General features: G+C 35.7%; 1 protein-coding gene across 1 annotated transcript in view; it reads left to right on the top strand.

Annotated features, from left to right (window-relative positions):
* The window catches only part of LOC107676826 (sodium channel protein type 4 subunit alpha), a 226,579-nt gene that overhangs the window by 134,291 nt on the left and 69,284 nt on the right, over positions 1 to 23,004 (top strand). Inside the window, 1 exon segment of the mRNA XM_074186965.1 lies at positions 21,298 to 21,732. Coding sequence (XP_074043066.1) covers positions 21,298 to 21,732 — 435 coding nt within the window.

Genomic DNA, 23,004 nt, shown 5'->3' with positions numbered 1-23,004 from the left:
TGAATTATATTTTATTTTATATTTTCTGCTTCATTTAAATATTAGTTTTTAATTTTAGTAATTTTGTTGTTTTTATCATTTTGAGTAATTTTGTTGTTGCGCTTCTGTTATTTTTAATAATTTTGTTGTGTGTTTTTGTTATTTTAATTAGTTTTTTGTTGCTTTATAATTACATAAAGTGATTTATTCATTTTTTATTCAGTTTTAGTTTTAGTTATTATAGTTAAACAAGTTAAATTAAAATACCTTGGTAACTTTTTTATTTCAATTAACATTTATTCAGATGTTTTGTTCTTTAGTGTGAATCAAGCAGCGCATGAGCGTTAGGGAAAGCGTGCTGGCGGGTTTGTAATTGCGTGTTTATATTGGCTGTTGTTTGAAATGTCTCTGAACGCTCATGTCAGACATGTTTCATAAAGCACCGCTGCTGAAACCTGCGTTATTATTGCTGAGGGTCATAAAATTACACCATCTCTGATTAACTCAGACCGCTTACGTCATGAACTCTTTGTCGTTTGAAACCCGTCTGCGCCGATTAAAATGATACAAAATGGATGAAGTAATTAAAATGATCTCTTTTGATTTGGATGCGTACTCGCATAATTAATGAGTAATTTCTCTGTACATGCGTTTATTTGAGAGACCTGTGATACATTTAGTGGACGGTTTTTAATCAAAGTCTTCATGTGCACTAATTGCACCTGGAGCGTCTGGGGTGAATTGTTTGGCTCAGTGGCTCATGGGTAATTGATCTCAATAACTCGCTAGGTCCCCAGATGTGAGATTGAACCTGTAGTGTTTGTGCATGTGTTTAAAGCAGAAATGTGGGATTTTAGCGCCACTAGTGGCACCGAATGGAATTGCAAAAACAATGATTATCTCCGAACAGGTTTACAGCATTCAAACGTTTGGCTTCAGTGATTTAGACTGCATTTATTTGATGAAAGATTCAGTAAAAATGTGATATATTTTTATAATTTAAAATACCTGTTTTCTGTGTGAATATCTGTTAAAATGTAATTTATTCCTGCGATCAAATCTGGATTTTCAGCATCATTACTCCAATCTTCAGTGTCACATCATCCTTCAGAAATCATTCTAAGATGCTTCTTAAGAAGCATTTTTATTATAATCAATGTTGAAACAGTTAATAGTTTTTGTGGAAACTGTGATGCATTTATTTTCCAGGATTCTTTAATGAATCGAAAAATCAAAAGAAAAGCATTTATTTAAAATTAAAAAGTATTTTGTAACATTATAAATGCATTTACTGTCATTTTTGATCAGTTTAATGCATATTTGCTGAAAAACAGAACTAAAACCCCCCCAAACTTTTAAACAGTAGTGTAATTTTTCTGTTTAAATCCCACAAAAAATGCAAGTATCAACTCTGAGCTCAGTTGCAAATGCAAATCCTGTGAGATTTCTCCATCTAGACAGTGTGCATGCTGTAAAATAAGTGTGCAGATTGCATCTGAGCCTGTTTAGAAGATATTGATATTGCATAAGCGAGGGTTTGGTGCAGATGGAAGCAGTTTCACCAGAGCGATTAACACATGCAAATGTGAGACGCCGTGTGTCTGTCGGTACGAGGGCTTTTCCGTCCTCGCTGTCGGACTAAAGATTGTGCCGCTGCCGGTCGGAAAGAATCAGCTCTGCATTTCAGAAAGGCTGCGGATGCGTGGCATCGCTCGAATATTGCGACCCGATCTTTCCTGCATGATTTCATTTGCATACGGCAGTTAAAGGTCAAATAGTTGTACCTTTGTTACACCATTGATATTTTTAGATCATTGTCACTTAGAGACTGTGGAAGAATTTAGAAGGGCCGGAGGGCGTGATGCATAGTATGTTGGGTAATATGTTTTACATTTGCACACAATTCATTTGAATTGCAAACATTGTGGTGGTTGATTTGTTTTGAGTGCTGAACTCAAGATGCACGTGGATTTTTCAGTCTGAGATCCAAATATAGTGAGCTGCCTACCTAGGTGGTATTTTAAGCCATCAAACATCAGTATTTTAAGATGTTTGTGTCTTTTTTTGCAAAGGCAACTATCCCAGAATGCATTGTGACACGCTTAGTGAAAATAATCTATGTGCACTGGTGGATGAGAGAAATGCAGAATATATCCTTAAAATATGCATGAAGTTTGTGTTTTGCAAAATTAGCTAATTAAGCTGTTGTGGTGTTCATTCACATTGTTTCTACAAGTATTGGCAGTGACATAATCTAGAAACAATGTGAATGAACACCACAACAGCTTAAGATGCAAATTTTGCAAAATACAAAATGTATGTCACTGCCAATACTTTTGGCCACGACTGTACATTTAATTCTGAGTAGTGTTGATAAAACTGTTTATGCAGTATTTGTCTGTGCTGTGGGATTTATTTTATTTTATTTTATTTTATTTTATTTTATTTTATTTTATTTTATTTTATTTTATTTTATTTTATTTTAAATTAAAGTACATAGTAGTTTTTATTTAATTAATTATAATTTAATAATAATTTAAAATTAATAATTAATTAAGGCATCTGAATAAGATGATTTTTAACACCGCATTATAGTAAAAGAGATGTTTTTTTGTTTTTTTTTAATTTTGGGGGAAATTTTCATGCAGATAATGACAAAATAATAATAGGCTTACTTTTCTTAATTGCAAAACAGAATTTCTTACTTATTGTTTTGGCATGAAATATGACCTGGACATTTCGTTACAATGTTTTAAAAGCTATTAAAAAGAGCTGGTTTTATAGTGTGGCGGTTGCATGTGTTTGTTCAGGGTTTTGAAATGCCATCATACCCGTCTGTCTTAGCTGTTGTAATGTGAGAAAGCCACTAAACCCTCATAAATCTTCATTTGTGCGTGAATGAATGGCCAAAAGATCAAATATGGCTGAACTGCACCTGTAGTGCGTTAAATGTTTATTCACGCAGAATTATTCAAGCATTTATGCCATTAAACGTGGTCTGAAGTGTGTTTGATGTGAATAACAGGCATCATGAGACGCTGCGTTCGCTGGATTCCTGTGGGAATTACAGCGGGACAATGTGAGCGAGCTGCTGTTTGTGTTTGTAGGTCATTGGGTTGAAGTGTGTAGGTGAGACGCAGAGAGATCTCAGAGAACAGGAACCGCTGATGCTGGGCTGGTTTGTAAAAGCTCAGGTGAACAGATCAAGGCAGCCTATTCTTAACGTGTGTGTGTGAGTGTGTGCGTGTGTGTGTGTGTGTGTGTCTGCTGCGCTGTCCTGAGCCTCAAGAGTGACTGATGTAGAGCACACTACTGAGGGAAAAACACCAGAGTCTCCACTCACAACTGAGTTCAGTAGAGTTTGATGTTAGTTTGTTGCAGTGCAATGCTATAATAATCATAACACACATGCCATGAATACAAATATTGAATAAAATGACCAGTAGAATGTACACTATGCATTAAATTGATCAAAAGTGACAGTAAAGACATTTATAATGTTTCAAAAGATTTCTATTTCAAATAAATGCTGTTCTTTTGAACTTTCTATTCATCTGTGAATCCTGAAACATTGGTGCCGATGATGCTGAAAATTCAGCTTTGATCACAGAAATAAATTACATTTTACAATATATTACAATAGGAAACAGGTATTTTATATTGTAATAATATTTCACAATTTTTACTGTATTTTTAATCAAATAAATGCAGCCTTGGTGAGCAGAAGGGACTTCTTTCAAATAAGTTTATGCCTCCTTGTTATTTTAGGATCATTGAGATACTATTGTAGTTTTTGCTAATATTTAGAATTTTTTCATTTATATTTTTTGTTCTCATTTTAATTTTAGTTAAACTCTAATTTTACTCAATTTGAGTATTTTGTTGTGTTTTTACATCAAATACATGAAAATGAGAATTTAGCATTTATTTTATTTCAAGTAATGAAAATGTTTTACAGTTCAGTTTTAGTTAAATGTAATAACCCTGGCCTCTATATTGACTTGCATTTTTGTTCTGTTTCCACTTTTTATTAATGATTTTAAAGAATTGCTGAATATTAGATTTTTAAATTCATTGAAGTTATTGATAATTAGTAGCGGGTCCCGCAGCTCTTCTTGTTCTTATATGTCATTCTTTAGACTGAAGCTCAGTGAGTGTTTGAGAAACATTTGAGAGTTTACGTTCAGTGAGCAGCCAGCGTTTGCTGTGAGCGTTCGTCAGCATCATCCTGCCCTTTTAGGGAGAAAACGCTTGTTCACCGGCTGATCGCATAAGCCGCCTGCGATTGTCACCTCCAGTTCCCTTTCAGTCGGTCACTCCCGACATCACGTCGGATGACCGACGAATTGGGATCTCGCTTAGAGGGACCAATCTACTTCGAGTGTAAACTAAACGAGCCAATGCACATTGGCATGCGATTATTGCATCCAGCTGCTGCTGATCACAGCGTGAGTATAAGTAGGCAGCAGATGCAGCGCATATTCAGCTTTTCGCTTCGGAGCCGAGCGGCTCTATCGTTCTGCTCCTGACCTTCCTACAGTAGTAAAAAACTACAGTCAAGCATGCTCTTCGGTGGGCTCTTCCATCTAAAAGAGCTTCACGGGTGGAACGTCTTTTTAAAGACGCGTCTTTTTAAAGATGTCGTACCATCCGTGTGTTTCTGGGTGCGGTCGTTACCTGGCGCCGGGTGATGGTCACGATCGGTGTGTGTGTGTGTGTGTGTGTGTGAGTGTGTGTGTGTGTGTGTGTCAGTGTGTGTGTGTGAGAGTGTGTCAGTGTGTGTGTGTGTGAGAGTGTGTGTGTGTGTGTTTGTGTGTGTGTGTGTGTCAGTGTGTGTGTATTCTCCTGAATGCTGCTGGTTAATTCCACAGTTTGGCTGCTGGTTAAATATCTTACAGGTGTAAAGTGGAATTCTGGGTCAGGCTTTTTGCTTTTTGTTTGGAAATGTTACATAATTTTCAGAGATGGAAGAGTAACATTATGTTTACATGTAGACATAGTCAACATTTTTGTTCAGAGATTTTAGTGCTGGGCTTTATGTCCAAATATATATATTTATAGTATATTTATATTTATTTATTTATTGGTATTTTTCTTTGCATGACTGCACCTTTATATGTGTTTACAGTGATTTATTTTAATGTCATGGGTACATAAAATATAAAAACATTGCAATGTCAAATATAAATATACTACCAAAAACAGTCATAATCAAATTAATTTATAAAACTAACTATTTAGTTAATCTTTTACAATTTAATCAAATGAATATGTAACAATTCCTTTTATTTATTTATTTTTTACTTTTTAAATTAAGACACGGATGAAAAATTTAGATTTTCTTTAAAAAATAATGTTTTAATAAATATTAGTAGTAGTAGTACGTTAAAAAGTACATTTTCCTTTGCAATAGTAATATACCGTATTTCTATCATAATTTCTTCAAGTTAGAGCAAACTTTTATTTTGTCGGGTTGTAGTGAAGACTTTGTAGTGAAATATTATTATTATTATTATTATTATTATTATTATAACTTTGAGAAGTATATTCTACTGTGCAGTAGTAATATATTTCTGTTATAATTTCTTCAAATTAAACCAAACTTTTATTTTGAAGGGTTGTGGTGAAGTGGTGATCTTGAAGTTTTTTGTGTGTATATGATGATATGATGATAGTTTTTATCAAATGAAATGATGAAATGCTAACACAGTGAATCTGTTACAGTTTATTATTAATTGTATGACTTTTATTCACTTTGAAGGTTTTTTGAAAATTTACATTCATTCGTTCAGCAGACGCTTTTGTCTGAACTGACTTACAAATAAAGAAAATCTCAATCAGTTTATCATAACAATGCAGAAAAATGCAGAACAGGAGAGAAAGAGAGAACTGTCATAGTAAAGTGCCTTTGTTTCTGGTTAATACAGGCAAACACTCTGTTAGCTTAGAGTCGAAGCGTCTTTGCCTAAAAAAAAGTGGTTAGGTGCTGTTTCACATTCACAAACAAAAGACAAAAAAATCTTAGATAGGAAGAATCTTTGCTTTGATTTGATTTTTATGGCTGCCGTTACCTCTGCCAAAAGCACAGCTGGTTCACTTAGAGAAACAGCAAGTGTCTGCGGGGTCAAAGGTCATACGGGGTCACTGTGACCCTGCTGAACATCTGTTACTGTAGACCAGGGGTAATCGACTCCAACAATCATTATGAATAATGAACAAGAGTCGAGACAGGATATTTAGTCTACTTTGATTTTGTTTACTTTTACTTATTTTTTATTTAGATTGAAGATTATTGGACTCATTCAATTTAATTTCCAGATTTATTGCAGTAAAGTAATAAAACAAGAGATTGTTGAGAAGTCATGATCAGAATAGGACTGTCAGATTACATGAATTTACATTTAGTCATTTAGCAGACGCGTTTATCCAAAGCGACTTGCTTTTATCCAAAGCGAATTACAAATGAGGACAATGGAAGCAATCAAAAATCAACAAAAGAGCAATAATATACAAGTGCTATAACAAGTCTCAGTTAGCTTAACGAAGTACATGCAGCAAGGGTTTTTTAAATCATATAATAAATAAAAAGAAAACAGATAGAATAGAAAAAGAATAGAGCAAGCTAGTGTTAGAACATAACATAGTTACATGAATTTAATGCTATTCTATATTTTACCATTCAAAAGTTTGGGTTCGGTAAGATTTTTAAAATGTTTTTGAATGAGTCTCTTCGGCTCACCAAGGCTGCATTTATTTGATTAAAAATACAGTAAAAACGTGATATATTATTACAATTTAAAATAACTGTTTTCTATGTGAATATCTGTTAAAATTAGTGCTGTCAAACGATTAATCGCAATTAATAAAAGTTTTTGTTTACATAATATATGTATGTGTACTGTGTATATTTATTATGTATATATATAAATGCACACACATACAGTCAATACTTTGAAAATATTTACATGTATAAATTTATATTCTTATATTTTATATTATATATAAATATATTTTATACATATAAACATAACATATTTTTCTTAAATATTTACAGTGTTTGTATTTATATATACATAATAAATATATACATTATACACACATATATTATGTAAACAAAAACGTTTATTTTGGATGCGATTAATCACGATTAATCGTTTGTCAGCACTAGTTAAAATAGAATTTATTTCTATGATCAAAGCTGTATTTTCAGCATCATTACTCCAGTCTTCAGTGTCACATGATCTTCAGAAATCATTCTAATATGCTGATTTGCTGCTCAAGAAACATTTCTGATTATTATCAATGTTGAAAACAGTTGTGCTGACCAATATTTTTGGGAAACCGTGATATATTTTATTTTTCAGTATCCACAGATGAATAGAAAGTTCAAAAGAGCAGCATTTATTTAAAATAGAAATCTTTTGTCACATTATAAATGTTACTTTTGATCAATTGAATGCATCCTTGCTGAATGAAAGCATTAACACATGTAATATAAGTCAGGTTTGTGTATTGTGTAGAGAATGTTCCTGCTCTTTCTGTTCTCCAGCCTTTGACTGATGGACACATTTGCCACTTGTTGTTTCGTCAGAGGTAGCGTATGATAATGCAGCTTAGCAGTCTGAGGTAATGATATATTTTTAGGCCCTGGTCGGTGCGTCGGGTCAGTGTAGGAGCGCTTTTGTGTTTCTCGTCGAGGCATGTGAGACACGCAGCACCACAGATACCTGCAGAACGAACTCACGGATCCTCTGCGTCACTCGACGAGTCCATCTCTCTGTGTGTATTTTAAGTGTGTGTAAGTGGGCAGGTGTAGCAGTGAGAAAACCAGGTCATAATCCTCGCTTAGATGCGTCACCTTCCCAGCTAATGAAGCGTAACACGGAAACAGTGTCCTGAGGGAATGAGGACTTCATCTAAAACACACACGGGATCTGCCCTGCCTGTGACCACAATCATATATCATGGAGACGTTATATAACATCATCAAAATATTTCTGCTCACTATTTGTGATTATTCAGTGAATTCAGTTCATTAAAAGTTAAATCCATTTGATCTCGATGGATTCACTTCATCTCTGTTGTTTGTTTAGGTCTTTTTTTTTTTTTTTACATTTCTAAGGTGTTCTTGGAGGTTTATACAGTAGGTGGTTGTTAGGGTGTTCTGGGTGGTTGCTAAGAGGTTGCTAGGGTGTTCTGGGTGGTTGCTAGGAGGTTCCTAAGGTGTTCTGGGAGGTTTCTACAGTAGGTAATTGCTAGGGTGTTCTGGGTGATTGATAGGGGGTTGCTAAGGTGTACTGAGTGGTTGCTAGGATGTTTCTAAGATGTTCTAGGTGGTTGCTAGGAGGTTGCCAATGTGTTCTTGGAGGTTTCTACAGTAGGTGGTTGCTAAGAGGTTGTAAGGGTGTTCTGAGTGGTTGCTAGGAGGTTCCAAAGGTGTTCTGGGAGGTTTCTATAGTAGATGGTTGCTAGGGTGTACTGGGTAGTTGATAGGGAGTTGCTAACGTGTACTTAGTGGTTGCTAGGAGGTTGATAAGGTGTTCCTGGAGGTTTCTACAGTATGTGGTTGCTAGGGTGTTCTGGGTGGTTGCTAGGAGGTTGCTAAGGTTTTCTGAGTGGTTGCAAGGTGGTTGCTAAGATGTTCTGGGAGGTTTCTACAGTAGGTGGTTGATAGGGTGTTCTGAGTGGTTGCTAGGGTATTCTGAGTGGTTGTTTGGAGGTTGCTAGGAGGTTTCTAAGATGTTCTAGGTGGTTGCTAAGGTGTTCTTGGGGGTTTCTACAGTAGGTGGTTGCTAGAGTGCTCTGTGTGGTTACTAGGAGGTTCCTAAAGTGTTCTTGGAGGTTTCTACAGTAGGTGGTTAATAGGGTGTTCAAGGTGGTTGCTAAGAGGTTGCGCGGATGTTCTGAGTGGTTGATAGGGGGTTGCTATGGTGTACTGAGTGGCTGCTAGGAGGTTGCTAAGGTGTTCTGGAAGGCTTCTACAGTAGGTGGTTGCTAGTATGTTTTGGATAGTTGCTAGGTGGTTGCTAAGGTGTTTTTGGAGGTTTTCCACAGTAGGTAGTCGATAGGGTGTTCTGACTGGTTGCTAGGGGGTTGCTAAGGTGTTCTGAGTGGTTGCTAGGAGGTTGCTAAGGTGTTCTGGAAGGCTTCTACAGTAGGTGGTTGCTAGTATGTTTTGGATAGTTGCTAGGTGGTTGCTAAGGTGTTTTTGGAGGTTTTCCACAGTAGGTAGTTGATAGGGTGTTCTGACTGATTGCTAGGGGGTTGCTAAGGTGTTCCGAGTGGTTGCTAGGAGGTTGCTAAGGTGTTCTGGGAGGTTTGTACAGTAGGCGGTTGATAAGGTGTTCTGGGTGGTTGCTAGGAGGTTGCTAAGGTTTTCTGAGTGGTTGCAAGGTGGTTGCTAAGATGTTCTGGGAGGTTTCTACAGTAGGTGGTTGATAGGGTGTTCTGAGTGGTTGCTAGGGTATTCTGAGTGGTTGCTAGGAGGTTTCTAAGATGTTCTAGGTGGTTGCTAAGGTGTTCTTGGGGGTTTCTACAGTAGGTGGTTGCTAGAGTGCTCTGTGTGGTTACTAGGAGGTTCCTAAAGTGTTCTTGGAGGTTTCTACAGTAGGTGGTTAATAGGGTGTTCAAGGTGGTTGCTAAGAGGTTGCGCGGATGTTCTGAGTGGTTGATAGGGGGTTGCTATGGTGTACTGAGTGGTTGCTAGGAGGTTGCTAAGGTGTTCTGGAAGGCTTCTACAGTAGGTGGTTGCTAGTATGTTTTGGATAGTTGCTAGGTGGTTGCTAAGGTGTTTTTTGAGGTTTTCCACAGTAGGTAGTTGATGGGGTGTTCTGACTGGTTGCTAGGGGGTTGCTAAGGTGTTCTGAGTGGTTGCTAGGAGGTTGCTAAGGTGTTCTGGAAGGCTTCTACAGTAGGTGGTTGCTAGTATGTTTTGGATAGTTGCTAGGTGGTTGCTAAGGTGTTTTTGGAGGTTTTCCACAGTAGGTAGTCGATAGGGTGTTCTGACTGGTTGCTAGGGGGTTGCTAAGGTGTTCTGAGTGGTTGCTAGGAGGTTGCTAAGGTGTTCTGGAAGGCTTCTACAGTAGGTGGTTGCTAGTATGCTTTGGATAGTTGCTAGGTGGTTGCTAAGGTGTTTTTGGAGGTTTTCCACAGTAGGTAGTCGATAGGGTGTTCTGACTGGTTGCTAGGGGGTTGCTAAGGTGTTCTGAGTGGTTGCTAGGAGGTTGCTAAGGTGTTCTGGGAGGTTTGTACAGTAGGCGGTTGATAAGGTGTTCTGGGTGGTTGCTAGGAGGTTGCTAAGGTTTTCTGAGTGGTTGCAAGGTGGTTGCTAAGATGTTCTGGGAGGTTTCTACAGTAGGTGGTTGATAGGGTGTTCTGAGTGGTTGCTAGGGTATTCTGAGTGGTTGCTAGGAGGTTTCTAAGATGTTCTAGGTGGTTGCTAAGGTGTTCTTGGGGGTTTCTACAGTAGGTGGTTGCTAGAGTGCTCTGTGTGGTTACTAGGAGGTTCCTAAGGTGTTCTTGGCGGTTTCTACAGTAGGTGGTTAATAGGGTGTTCAAGGTGGTTGCTAAGAGGTTGCGCGCATGTTCTGAGTGGTTGATAGGGGGTTGCTATGGTGTACTGAGTGGCTGCTAGGAGGTTGCTAAGGTGTTCTGGAAGGCTTCTACAGTAGGTGGTTGCTAGTATGTTTTGGATAGTTGCTAGGTGGTTGCTAAGGTGTTTTTTGAGGTTTTCCACAGTAGGTAGTTGATGGGGTGTTCTGACTAGTTGCTAGGGGTTTGCTAAGGTGTTCTGAGTGGTTGCTAGGAGGTTGCTAAGGTGTTCTGGAAGGCTTCTACAGTAGGTGGTTGCTAGTATGCTTTGGATAGTTGCTAGGTGGTTGCTAAGGGGTTTTTGGAGGTTTTCCACAGTAGGTAGTTGATAGGGTGTTCTGACTGATTGCTAGGGGGTTGCTAAGGTGATTGTTGTTGTTGCTAGGATGATGCTAAGGGCTTCTGTATAGTTTCTAGGTGGCTTGTCTGCAGCACAAATGCTGTAGGGCGACACACACAAACAACTTTAATGCTTACAGTAATGCTAGAGGTCATTAACCCTCTATTTGAGCAATCATAGCAGTGACGTTTGCTTAGCAACCCACAGAAACTGTCATTTATCTGGCAGATCGTGCTGTGCTGGTATTTTATCATAAGCTCCTCCTGTGTTGAAACTCAATGGTGTCATTAGCTTTCATGGGCTCTTAATGTTTTCTGGAGTGCATTATTTCATTAGCGAGGCCTCGAGTGGCCCTGAAGAGCGTTATTGCTCTGACTGTATGGAGCTCCAGATAAACCGGAGGAGCATCAATCACGAGGCTCCGCCCTCGATTATAATGGGCTCAGATGCAGCAGCGAGAGGAACGTGTTCTTGAGGGCCACTTCAGGGATCCAGAACCGCACCGCTGCGACTTACTGCTAATGAATGTAAATAATTGGTGCTCTTAATTGAAGGGGAGGTCTTCATGAAGACTACATTAGAAGAGAGAGAAAAAATTATGAAAGGAGGCAGTGTTGACAGAGTCAGTTCTGCAATGCTCATCTGTTTGATTATGTGTGAGATTTATCTGCTGCAGTTCTCATGAATCAATCTATCATCTATCTATCTATCTATCTATCTATCTATCTATCTATCTATCTATTTTATCGTTCTGTCTATCAATCAGTCTATCTATTAATCTGTACTTCTGTCGTTCTATCCATCATTCTGTCATTCTGTCCATCCATCCATCCATCATTCTATAATTCTGTCTATCAATCTGTCTATCATTCTATCCATTAATCCATCCAACCATCGACTCATCCATCATTCTATCATTCTATCCATCGTTCTGTTGTTCTGTCTATCATTCTATCCATCCATTCTTCTGTAGTTCTGTCAATCCATTGACCCATCCATCCATCATTCTATCTATCGTTCTGTCTGTTGTTCTGTCTATTAGTCTATCTATTAATCCGTACTTCTGTTGTTCTATCCATCATTCTGTCATTCTGTCCATCCATCTGTCCATCTATTGTTCTGGCATACATACATCCATACATACATACATCCTTCTGTAGTTCTGTCCATCCATCCATTGTTCTGTCTATCATTCCATCCATCCATCCTTTTCTTGTTCTGGCCATCCATCATTCTATATGTCATTCTGTCTATCATTCAATCATTCAGTCTGTCTGTCTGTCTGTCTGTCTATCTATCTATCTATCTATGTCTGTCTGTCTATCTATCTATCTATCTATCAGTCTGTCTGTCTGTCTATCTATCTATCTATCTATCAGTCTGTCTGTCTGTATGTCTGATTGTCTGTCTGTCTGTCGTTCGTTCTATCTATCCATTCATCCATCCGTCTCTCTGTCTGTCCGTCACCACTTTATTTAAAACACATCGAATCATCCTCCATGTCCTCAGGTCAAATATTTCACCATATTAAGACATAAAAGCTTTAAAGCCTCTTCAGTCTAAACTCTAATTGTAGCAGATTCTTCCAGAAACGCTTGAGTCACAATTCCATGAATTCAAATAACCTGTTTATTTCAGGATAATTGCAGGATGAGTCAGCGCAGGTGATGGGAAGTGTGTGTGTGTGTGTGTTAGGCTCCACCCCCTGCTGCTCTCACACACCTCATGTATCCTCTTCATCCTCAGGTGAGCTCCACCTGCCACACCAGAACCACAACAAACCAGCATGGCTTCCTCTGCCCTTTAAACCTGACGGCACTCGCCACGCTTAACCGCGTCCAGAGAGCACAGCGTATTATTTTCTCTGCCTGAGGTGCTGGGAATGAATGTTAGCGTCTTTGCAGTCACATGTACAGTTTGCATTTTAGAAATGCAACATGAAAAAATGCATTGAAGCTGCACAATTAGTCCAAAAGTCACATCAATGAGTCCACAAACCGGCCCAATTAGGTTAAATGTGCCGGGCTCAGGTGGAATCCACTCATCATTTTCAGCGTGAAACGGGATTAAATGCATCACGCTTGTTTTTTTAACCCCTCTGAACCAGACGTGAAGCTCCTGGATGGTGCTGTGGATTCAAGGCCAGCTGATAGAGCGTCTCATCTCACATATTGAAATGCCACGCTGGTGGCCGAGCTGTGATTTATTCCTCTGTGGGTCCTTGGCTTTCCTGCAGAGAGGGCAACCCTCATTGTGTTAGGAGAATATGAGCATACTGCAGTTTATTGTGGCTCGGGTGAGGTGGGGAGAAAAGGACTAGGACTTTAGTGAGCGATGATAAAACTGATGAAAAATCCAACAGATTTACATTGAATATCACTTAGAGACTTGAGGGTGCAGGGTTATTATCGTTTATGAAGATTAAAATATAAAGCCGTAATAAAATATAAAATGAAAAATGTAAAACTAAACAAAAAATATTAACTAAAATAAGTCGATGTTCAAGCACTAAAATAAAAAATAAAAAACTTAAAATGAAAATAAATTAAACCTAAAAAAAATATTTGAAAAATTATTATAAAAATTACAAAAACACAAAACAAAATAACTAAAAATTCAACTTAAATGTAACTAAAACGAAAACTGAAAATATAAAAATAAAACCTAGTTCAAAATATTATATAAATAATATAATAAAATAAGGCTGGACCTTATGACCAGCGTGAAATGACACACGATAACCTCCTAAAATCTCTGAATCTCTCTGGATCAAGCTGTCATGCTGTTTCTGTCACAACAGATTCTGTGACCCAAATAGAATTACACAATTCACTTCAAATGTTGACATTTAACAAATGCTTTTGTTTTTGATTCTGATATTAAGCTGAGTTTGTGTTCTGACTGCTGCCTGCTTCAATTTACGTTTCTTGTCATGCAAATGTATTTGTTTATTTATTTATTCATTCATTCATTTTATTGTTATTATTTATTTAGAAAATTTTTCCTCTGATTTACTTATTTATTTATTTAAAAAAATGATTGCTTTGGTTTTTCCTGCTTCAGTTTACTTCTCTTGTCATGCAACTGGATATAGTTATGTATTTATTATAAACAAGCATCCTTATTATTGGCTTATATTGATGTGGGGAAAACTGTATATAAAATATATATATACAGTATATATATAATTCACTCATACTGTGGGTTTGGTTCAGTATCACTTGCTCTACTGTAGTTTCCCATCTTTTGTACGATATCTAACTGTACGAGCGTTTGAAGTTAATTTGTCCAGGCCGTGTGAAGCTCCAGTATTGACCAGCGCTGTGTGAGCTCACTGGACTCAGAGCCGGAAGCTTTGATTTTACAGTAGTTAAAATTACACATTGATCTTTGGCCCTGCTTTCAGTGGGATTCTGGGTCACCTGAATCACGGCGGGGTTCTCGCTCGTCACGGTCCACAGGGCTGCTTTCTGACACCAGATCTGTGACTGGGAATCACTAAACACAATCTTCCTGATCAATGAAACAGCCGTCTGACGTCACAACAACAGCGCTGCTTAAAAATACAAGTGAAGGAGGTGACAAAACGGTGCTTCCCTTTAGCTAGTGACCCAATAACACACTTCTGTTTCCCAGAGAGCTCTCAAATGGGTTTTAAGTTTCAACTTTGTCTCAAAAATGCATTGAGAAATATTTGAGTTCATATTTAGATCTGATTTAATTGCAGACTTTGGTTTTCATAGAGTTCTTCATTTTGTCTCAAAAAATGTAATGAGAAATATTTGAGTTCATATTGAGATTTGACTCGATTTCAGACTTTGGTTTTTATAGGGTTCTCATGTTTGTCTCAAAGTTCTGAGTTCATATTGAGATGTCTGACTTTTGATTACAGGCTTTGGTTTTCACAGAGTTCTCAATTTTTTCCCAAAAATGCATTGAGAAATATTTGAGTTCATAATGAGATCTTGATTACAGGCTTTGGTTTCCACAAATTCTTAATTTTGTCTCAAACTATATATTTTGTTTTGTCTCAAATTTGAGAAATATTTGAGTTCATACTGAGACCTGATTTGATTGTAGGCTTTGGTTTCCATGGAGTTCTCAACTTTGTCTCAAATTTGAGAAATATTTGAGTTCATATTGAGATGTCTGACTTTTGATTGCAGACTTTGGTTTTCACAGAGTTCTCAATTTTTTCCCGAAAATGCATTGAAAGATATTTGAGTTCATAATGAGATCTTGATTACAGGCTTTGGTTTCCACAAATTCTTAATTTTGTCTCAAACTATATATTTTGTTTTGTCTAACATTTTAGAAATATTTGAGTTCATACTGAGACCTGATTTGATTGTAGGCTTTGGTTTCCATAGAGTTCTCAACTTTGTCTCAAATTTGAGAAATATGTGAGTTCATTTTGAGATATTAACCTTGATTGCAGATTTTGGTTTAGAGCTCTCAATTATGTCTCAAAAATGTGAGAAATATCTGAGTTCCTCTTCAGGAACTCGAGCTGCGTCGGAAAACGCTAGGGGAACGCACTTCAGCATGACGGGCTCTGAACCTTGTGTGTAATCAGACCAATAGATCTGACGCTGGTCTCACCGCACGTGCTTTTATAGCCTCCTGGTCATTACGTCACCCGCCGTGACGTCTCGCCCATCTATTGGTCTGATTACACACGAGGTTCAGAGCCCGTCACGCTGAAGGGCGTTCCCCTAGCGTTTTCCGACGCAGCGTCTCGTTCCTTCGAGGAACTATGGTTACATACGTAACCTGAGACGTTCATATTGAGTTCTGACTCGATTGCAGGCTTTGATTTTTATGGAGTTCTCAACTTTGTCTCACACATTTGCTAAATATCTGAGTTCATATTGAGACTTGACAGGATTGTAGGCTTCGTTTTTTAAGTTCTCAATTTATCCTCAAAAATGTAGTGAGAAATATTTGATTTCATAATGAGATCCGGTTTGATTGCAGACTTTGTTTTTTTTTTATATAAAGTTTTCAACTTTGTTTTAAAAATGTAATAATATTTGAGTTCATATTGAGATCTGACTCGATTTCAACAAAGTTCTGAGTAATATTTGAGTTCATATTGATATGCTTGACGTTATTGCAGGTTTTGGTTTAGAACTTTCAATTTTGTCTCAAAAATGTATTGAGAAATATTTGAATTCAGACTGAGATCTGATTTGATAACAGGCTTTGGTTTGCATACGGTTCTCAACTTTGTTTAATAAATGTAATGAGAAATATTTGAGTTCATATTGAGATTTGACTCGATTTCAGACTTTGGTTTTTATAGGGTTCTCATGTTTGTCTCAAAGTTCTGAGAAAGATTTGAGTTCATATTGAGATATCTGACTTTTGATTGCAGGCTTTGGTTTTCATAGAGTTCTCAAATTTGTCTCAAAGTTTTATTCAGAAGCATTTGAGTTCATGTTCAGATCTGACTTGCTAGTTTTCATTGAGTTTTCAAATATGTTTTATCAAAGTTTCGACTTTGTCTCAAACTTTTTCTCAATAGAAGAAATACAAGCAGACACAAACAGTACGAGTCTCTGACCTTTGATTGCAGACACTGAGCATAGTTTGAGACACTGTTGAAATCTCTCTCTATAAAACCACTTATGCATTTTTTAAATCAAAAGTTGTATCTGTTTGTTAGTTAATGCCCTGTGAACTAATCAGGGTCATTATAGTTAACTAAAACTACACTGAAACTACATTCTAAAACAAAATAAACAAACAAAAATAAATAAATAAATAAAATAAACATTAACTGAAATAAAATCTTAGAAAAGAAAAAGATTCAAATATTTTTTTCTATAGGTCTATCATAATGTGTGCGGTAGAGGGTTAAAGATCTTAAACTTATTGTATTTCAGCTGCAAAGCAACATTTCTCATTTTCATTAACTTGATGTACTAAAATTACTAAAACCGAAATACATTTAATAAAAAATGTAGTTGTATTAAAAACAATAACTAATAAAAATTAGTGCTGTCAAGCGATTAATCACGATTAATCGCATCCAAAATAAAAGTTTTTGTTTACATGATGTATGTGTGTATACTGTGTATATTTATTATGTATATATAAATACAAATACAAACACATGCATGTATATATTTAAGAAAAATATGTTATGTTTATATATTAAATATATTTCTATATAATATAAAATATAAGAATATGAATAAATAAATGCATAAACATGTAAATATTTTTAAAAAATATACTGCATGTGTTTGTATTTATATATACATCATAAATATACACAGTACACAAATATATAATGTAAAGAAAAACGTTTATTTTGGATGTAATTTAATCGCGATTAATCGTTTGACAGCACTAATAAAAATGACAAAAACACACAACAAAATTACTAAAACTTTGACTAAAATTTAAATTAAAATGGAAAATACAAAAAATAAAAACTTAAAAAAAAAAAAAAAATAAATAACTTTAGTAGTATCTCAGTGATGCTGCAATAACACTGGAACTAACATGAACGAATAATGAAAAATTGTGGTTTTATTAACTAAGAACTAAGATGTTAGTTCATGTTGACTCATGCATTAGAACGAATGTCAACATGAAACTTTATTAAAGTGTTGCTGGCTATTTCTAAGACGTAACTCGGGAAAAACGAAGATGGAGCGTCACTGGAAGGTTTGGCGGCTCTCACCTCTCCTGTGACCTCTGGGCTTCAGCGGCAAACGCAATTATTGAAAAGTCAGCAAGAGGCTTACGAATAATTTACCGTTTACAATGTTATCAAGTGAACTTAACACTGTCTTGGAAACTGTGATCCACAGAGGAAATGTAACCGGAGCAGCGTGTCACCTATTAGGATGCCAAGTGCGTATTTGTGATGTCTAACCTGAGACAGAACCACTTCAGCTGCAAATCACTCAGACAGACTTTGGATCTGTGTTCTGTGAGGTTTATGGGTTCGTCTTTGTAGCTAATCAATACTGTAATTGTTTTATGTTGTATATTTGTTTGAATGCACTTCAAGCACACATTTAAAGACTTTACTGTGTAATTTATTGATTAATATTAAGCATAATGCGGCTAAAAATAACAGCACTTGTGCAAATAAATGTCAACAAATGGACACTACTGTTCAAAAGCTTGAGGTCAGCAAGAAATAAACACTTTTATTCAGCAAGGATGCATTAGTGTTAGTGTAATTGAGATGCTATTATAGTTTTAATCAGGGTTATAACATACTTTATTTCAGCTAGTTGCCTAGGCAAAATTTTATATAGATTATATGGACATATTTAAAAAAGAAAAATGACACGACAAATATTTCTAAAACTTTAATAAATTTCTAAAACTAAAATTAATAAAAAATAAATAAATACCAATTTAAAATATTAATAAAAAGTGATACTAAAATAACCCTGGTTTTTATTAATATTTTCAATTTATTTTTTATTTTTGTATTTTCTGTTTTAATTTTAATTTTAGTTGAAGTTGTAGTAATTATGCCATTTTTAATTATTTTAGTTTTTATTCATTTTATTTAGTACATTAAGTTAAACTAAATGAAAATTATAAGTATTGGCTTTTATTTATTTATTTATTGACTTACTTACTATAATAACCCTGGCATTAAATTTATAAAAAGTGACACTAATAAACAGTAAATGCTTTTTTCTTCTCTTTTTTTTTTTTAACTCTCTGTTCATCTTGGAATCCTGAAAGAACAGTTTCCACAAAAATATTGTGCAGCACAACTGTTTTCAACATTGATAATAATCAGAAATGTTTCTTGAGCAGCAAAGCAGCATATTAGAATGATTTCTGAAGATCATGTGACGCTGAAGACTGGAGTAATGATGCTGAAAATTCAGCTGCGCATCACAGAAATAAAATACACTTTACTATATATTCACATAGAAAACAGCTATTTTAAATTGTAATAATATTTCACATTTTTACAGCATTTTTGATCAAATTAACGCAGCCTCGGTGAGCAGGAGAGATCTTACTGTTCCCAAACCTCCAGATTACAGTATTTTAAGAGTGCGGTGACAGATGTGCGTCTGTAAACACAGCCAGAGGGAAGGTGATCTGATCTCGCTCTGAACTAGTAGAGTTTCCTAATGCAAACATCACTGTTATAGTCATGCATAAATGCAGTATTTCAGTGTGAAGCACAATGTGCATCGAGTACAGAATCAGTGCCGGTGAGTTTTGCAGTCAAACCCCACGCACTCTCTGCAAGCATCTACAGCAGCAATTTAGCAATATGCCATGTTTACAAGAGCTGATGTTAATTTAGTCTCTAATTAACCTTTGAGCGGCGCAGCCCGCCGTTGCTCTGATATTTGTGACTCTGAAGTGAGGTTTGCACCAGGGCAACGGCAGCAGCAGCAGCTCTCAGGAACAATGCCACGCCATGTGATTGAACATGTGACTCCACATCTCGCTTTTGTGCAGGTGACCGAAACAATGTGCTGCTATGGCAACAGTGCAACATTTTTGGCCCACAGACAGCCGACAGGGCAGCTGCATGCTCTGAATCAGACTCTCTTTCATGTGCATTTGAGTTTTCACATGGGGATGTTGTTATATTTTGTTTGTATGACATTGTGATTTAGCTTAATCCGTCGTGGTTTACAGTAGCTCAACTCTTGGTATTGCAAATGTAAAGAATCTCTCTGGATGGGTTTAGCATTTTATTTCATGAATTAAAAATACTGAACATTTACATTGCCTTGATGGTATGCATTTTTATTTTGTTTTATGCAATTAAACACTAGGCATTTATATTATTTCTGCAGTGTATGACTTACATTGCATTGAAGATATACTTTTGAATTTTTGTTATGAATGCATTCAAATACTAGATTTATATATTATTTTTCACATTGCATTTATATACATTTTAATTTTATTTCATGCATTCAAATACTAGATATTTATACTGTCTCTGCAGTGTATGGCTTACAGTGCATTGAATATATATGTATGATATATTTTATTTAATTTTTTTATTTTATTTCATACAATCAAATATTAGACTTTAATATTGTTTCTTACATTGCATTGAAGACACACATTTTTATTTTATTTCATGCATTCAGATACTAGACATTTATATTATTTCTGCAGTGTATGACTTACATTTTATTGAAGACATTTTTTTTTTTCATTTTATGCATTCAGATACCAGACATTTACAGTATTTCTTACATTGCATTGAAGATATACTTTGTCAATTTTATTTAATGCATTTAAATACTAGACTTTTATATTATCTCTTACATTGCATTGGAGATATAATTATTTAATTGTATTTAATGCATTTAAATGTTAGACTTTTATATTATTTTTTTGCTATATTATTTTTTATCTATCTATCTATCTATCTATCTATCTATCTATCTCTAGACTTTTTTTCTTATATTGCATTGAAGATATACTTCAAGCTCTAAAATATTTTATTTTGTAGAAATTGCTTTTTGTGAAAACAAAGTATTTACAAACTGGTGATTGATTGGTAATAAAAGTATAAATCAAGAAGAACGTTCAGTTATTGAATCATGGAATTAATTTTTTTTTATTATTTTTTATAACTATTTAAATAGATTTTATTTAATTATTTGAATACATTGAAAGTTAGCAGATATGTCATGAATTGTCATTATGCTTAAATTAGACACAACAAAGTTGGAAATAAGCTAAAAAAGTAAAAATGAAGATTTAGTTTAAAAAAATCATATTTCTTTGCCATTTCTATTCACGAACAAACCAGGGTCCTCATGATGTTGCATAACCTGCATATACTGTAAAGTGTGTGTGTGTGTGTGTGTGTGTGTGTGTGTGAAAGTGTGTGTGTGTGTGTGTGCTTGTGTTTTGCTTCAGAAAAATGGCACAGAGTGTTAATATTATTAGCTTGACATTTCTGTGAAATCTGTGTTGTCTGTCTGTTTTGTGAGAAATCTTGTGTAATTGAGTGTCCTCAGGGAAGGGGATTCCGAGCCTCAGACTTTTAATAATTTTGATTGGCTTCTTTCATTATTAAAAAAATATCATAAACTAGGAAAGTCATGGAAATTCATTGGTAGTCAAAAGTGTAAATCATGAACAACAGTCAGTCATTGGAATTATCAAATTAAATTATAATTGTTGTATTTAATTGTTTTAGTTTCTGTAAATTAAAAGATTGAAAATGAGCAGCTTTTTCATTATAGCAGAAGCTTTGTCATGAATCAGAAACATCTTCAAAAAGCTTTAGAAATGCTGGTTTGGAGCTTATAATAGAAGAGCTGCTGGTTTGAGTCAAACTACAAGTGGATTTGCAGAGATTGAGTGTGTTCTTCACAGCTCTTCTCTGAGTGCTGTGCTTCTTCTCCTCTCCTCAGGTCTTGAACCTCTTCTTGGCGTTGCTCCTGAGCTCCTTCTGCGCAGACAACCTCTCATCTCCGGACGAGGACGGCGAAATGAACAACCTGCAGATCGCCATCGCTCGTATCCAGCGCGGGATGCTGTGGCTCCGGCAGGCGCTCTGCGACTTCTTCAACGGGAACTTCAAGCGGCGCCGGCAGAAGGCCAAGGAGGCCAAAGCCATGCTGAAGCTGAAGAGACTGAGCCAGCAGACGCACTGGGCCGAGGGCAACGGGACAGCCGTCATCGAGCGCGCCTCGGAGGACGACAGCTACATGACCAACCCCAACCTCACCATCAGCGTCCCCATCGCGCCCGGAGAGTCCGACCTGGAGTTCCCCGAGGAAGAGGAGGAGGAGGAGGAAGATGAGGCCAGCGAGAGCGAGGAGGAGGAGCGAGAGGAGACCAAACCGGTGAGTGAAAGAAACTGAATCATGCACACTTACCAGGGCTAATTACGTCTTATATATGGGTCAAAGACGTTAAGATGTCCGCATCAAAAGAAATGTACAAAAGTGATTTTATGTCCATAGAAAGCACATTAAATGTAAGTAAAGTGTCTACTTTTAAGGTTTCAAATAAGTTTTTGGAGAATAAAATGTCAAAATTTGGTTGAAATAATGTTACATTGTCATTCAGTGTAACACAATATTTATGTAAAAATTCAAACAACATGCTTATTCTGACGTGTACATATTAAAATATATAAAAGAATAAGTGAGCATATTAAATTTTATTGTGTTTTAAATGAGTAAAAAATTATTACTGACAAATGGGCAAAACCTAGGATCTTTGGGGGGAAAAACAACAACAATTTAAAGTAGTATTACACTTATTGTTTTTATTCTTAAACCATTTTTCGTCTTTGACCCATATACAGTTTTTAACATTTATTTGTTTTGGGCCATTATGCTTTGGCACCAGTGTTGGGTAAGTTACTCTAAAAAAGTAATTAATTACTAGTTACTAATTACATCTTCAACAGTGTAATTAGATTACTGTACAAATTACTCTCTCCAAAAAGTATTTAACTACTTATTACTAGTGCTGTCAAACGATTAATCGCGATTAATCGCATCCAAAATAAATGTTTTTGTTTACATGATATATATGTGTGTGTTGTGTATATTTATTATGTATATATACAGACATACACATACAGCATATATTTAGAAAATATTTACATGTATATATTTAATATATAAACATAACATATTTTTCTTAAATATATATATGCATGCGTGTGTATTTATTTATATATACATAATAAATATACACAGTTTTGGATGCGATTAATCACGATTAATCATTTGACAGCACTACTTATTACTAATTACTTTCTAAATCCTATATCAACCACGACAAGTTAATGAACGATACAAGGATAGACATGAAACGTTCTTTTAATTCTTTCAAATAAATAATACATAACTACAGAAATTATTCTGGTCACACTTTAGATTAGCATCCAATTCTCACTATTAACTAACTATTAACTATGAAATAACTATACTTTTGCCCCGATATACTCCTAATTACTGCTTATTAATATTTAGTAAAGTAGTTGTTGACAATTATGTTTAAGAATAGGATAGAAATTGGGTAGGATTAAAGATTTAGAATAAGGTCTTGCAGAATAAGACATTAATTAATATGTGCTTTTTAAATAATAATAAACAGGCAAT

This window comes from Sinocyclocheilus anshuiensis, unplaced genomic scaffold (genome assembly GCF_001515605.1).
Source record: "Sinocyclocheilus anshuiensis isolate Anshui unplaced genomic scaffold, SAMN03320099.WGS_v1.1 scaffold184, whole genome shotgun sequence".
NCBI lineage: Eukaryota > Metazoa > Chordata > Actinopteri > Cypriniformes > Cyprinidae > Sinocyclocheilus > Sinocyclocheilus anshuiensis.
This window is presented reverse-complemented; position numbering and strand designations above follow the sequence as displayed.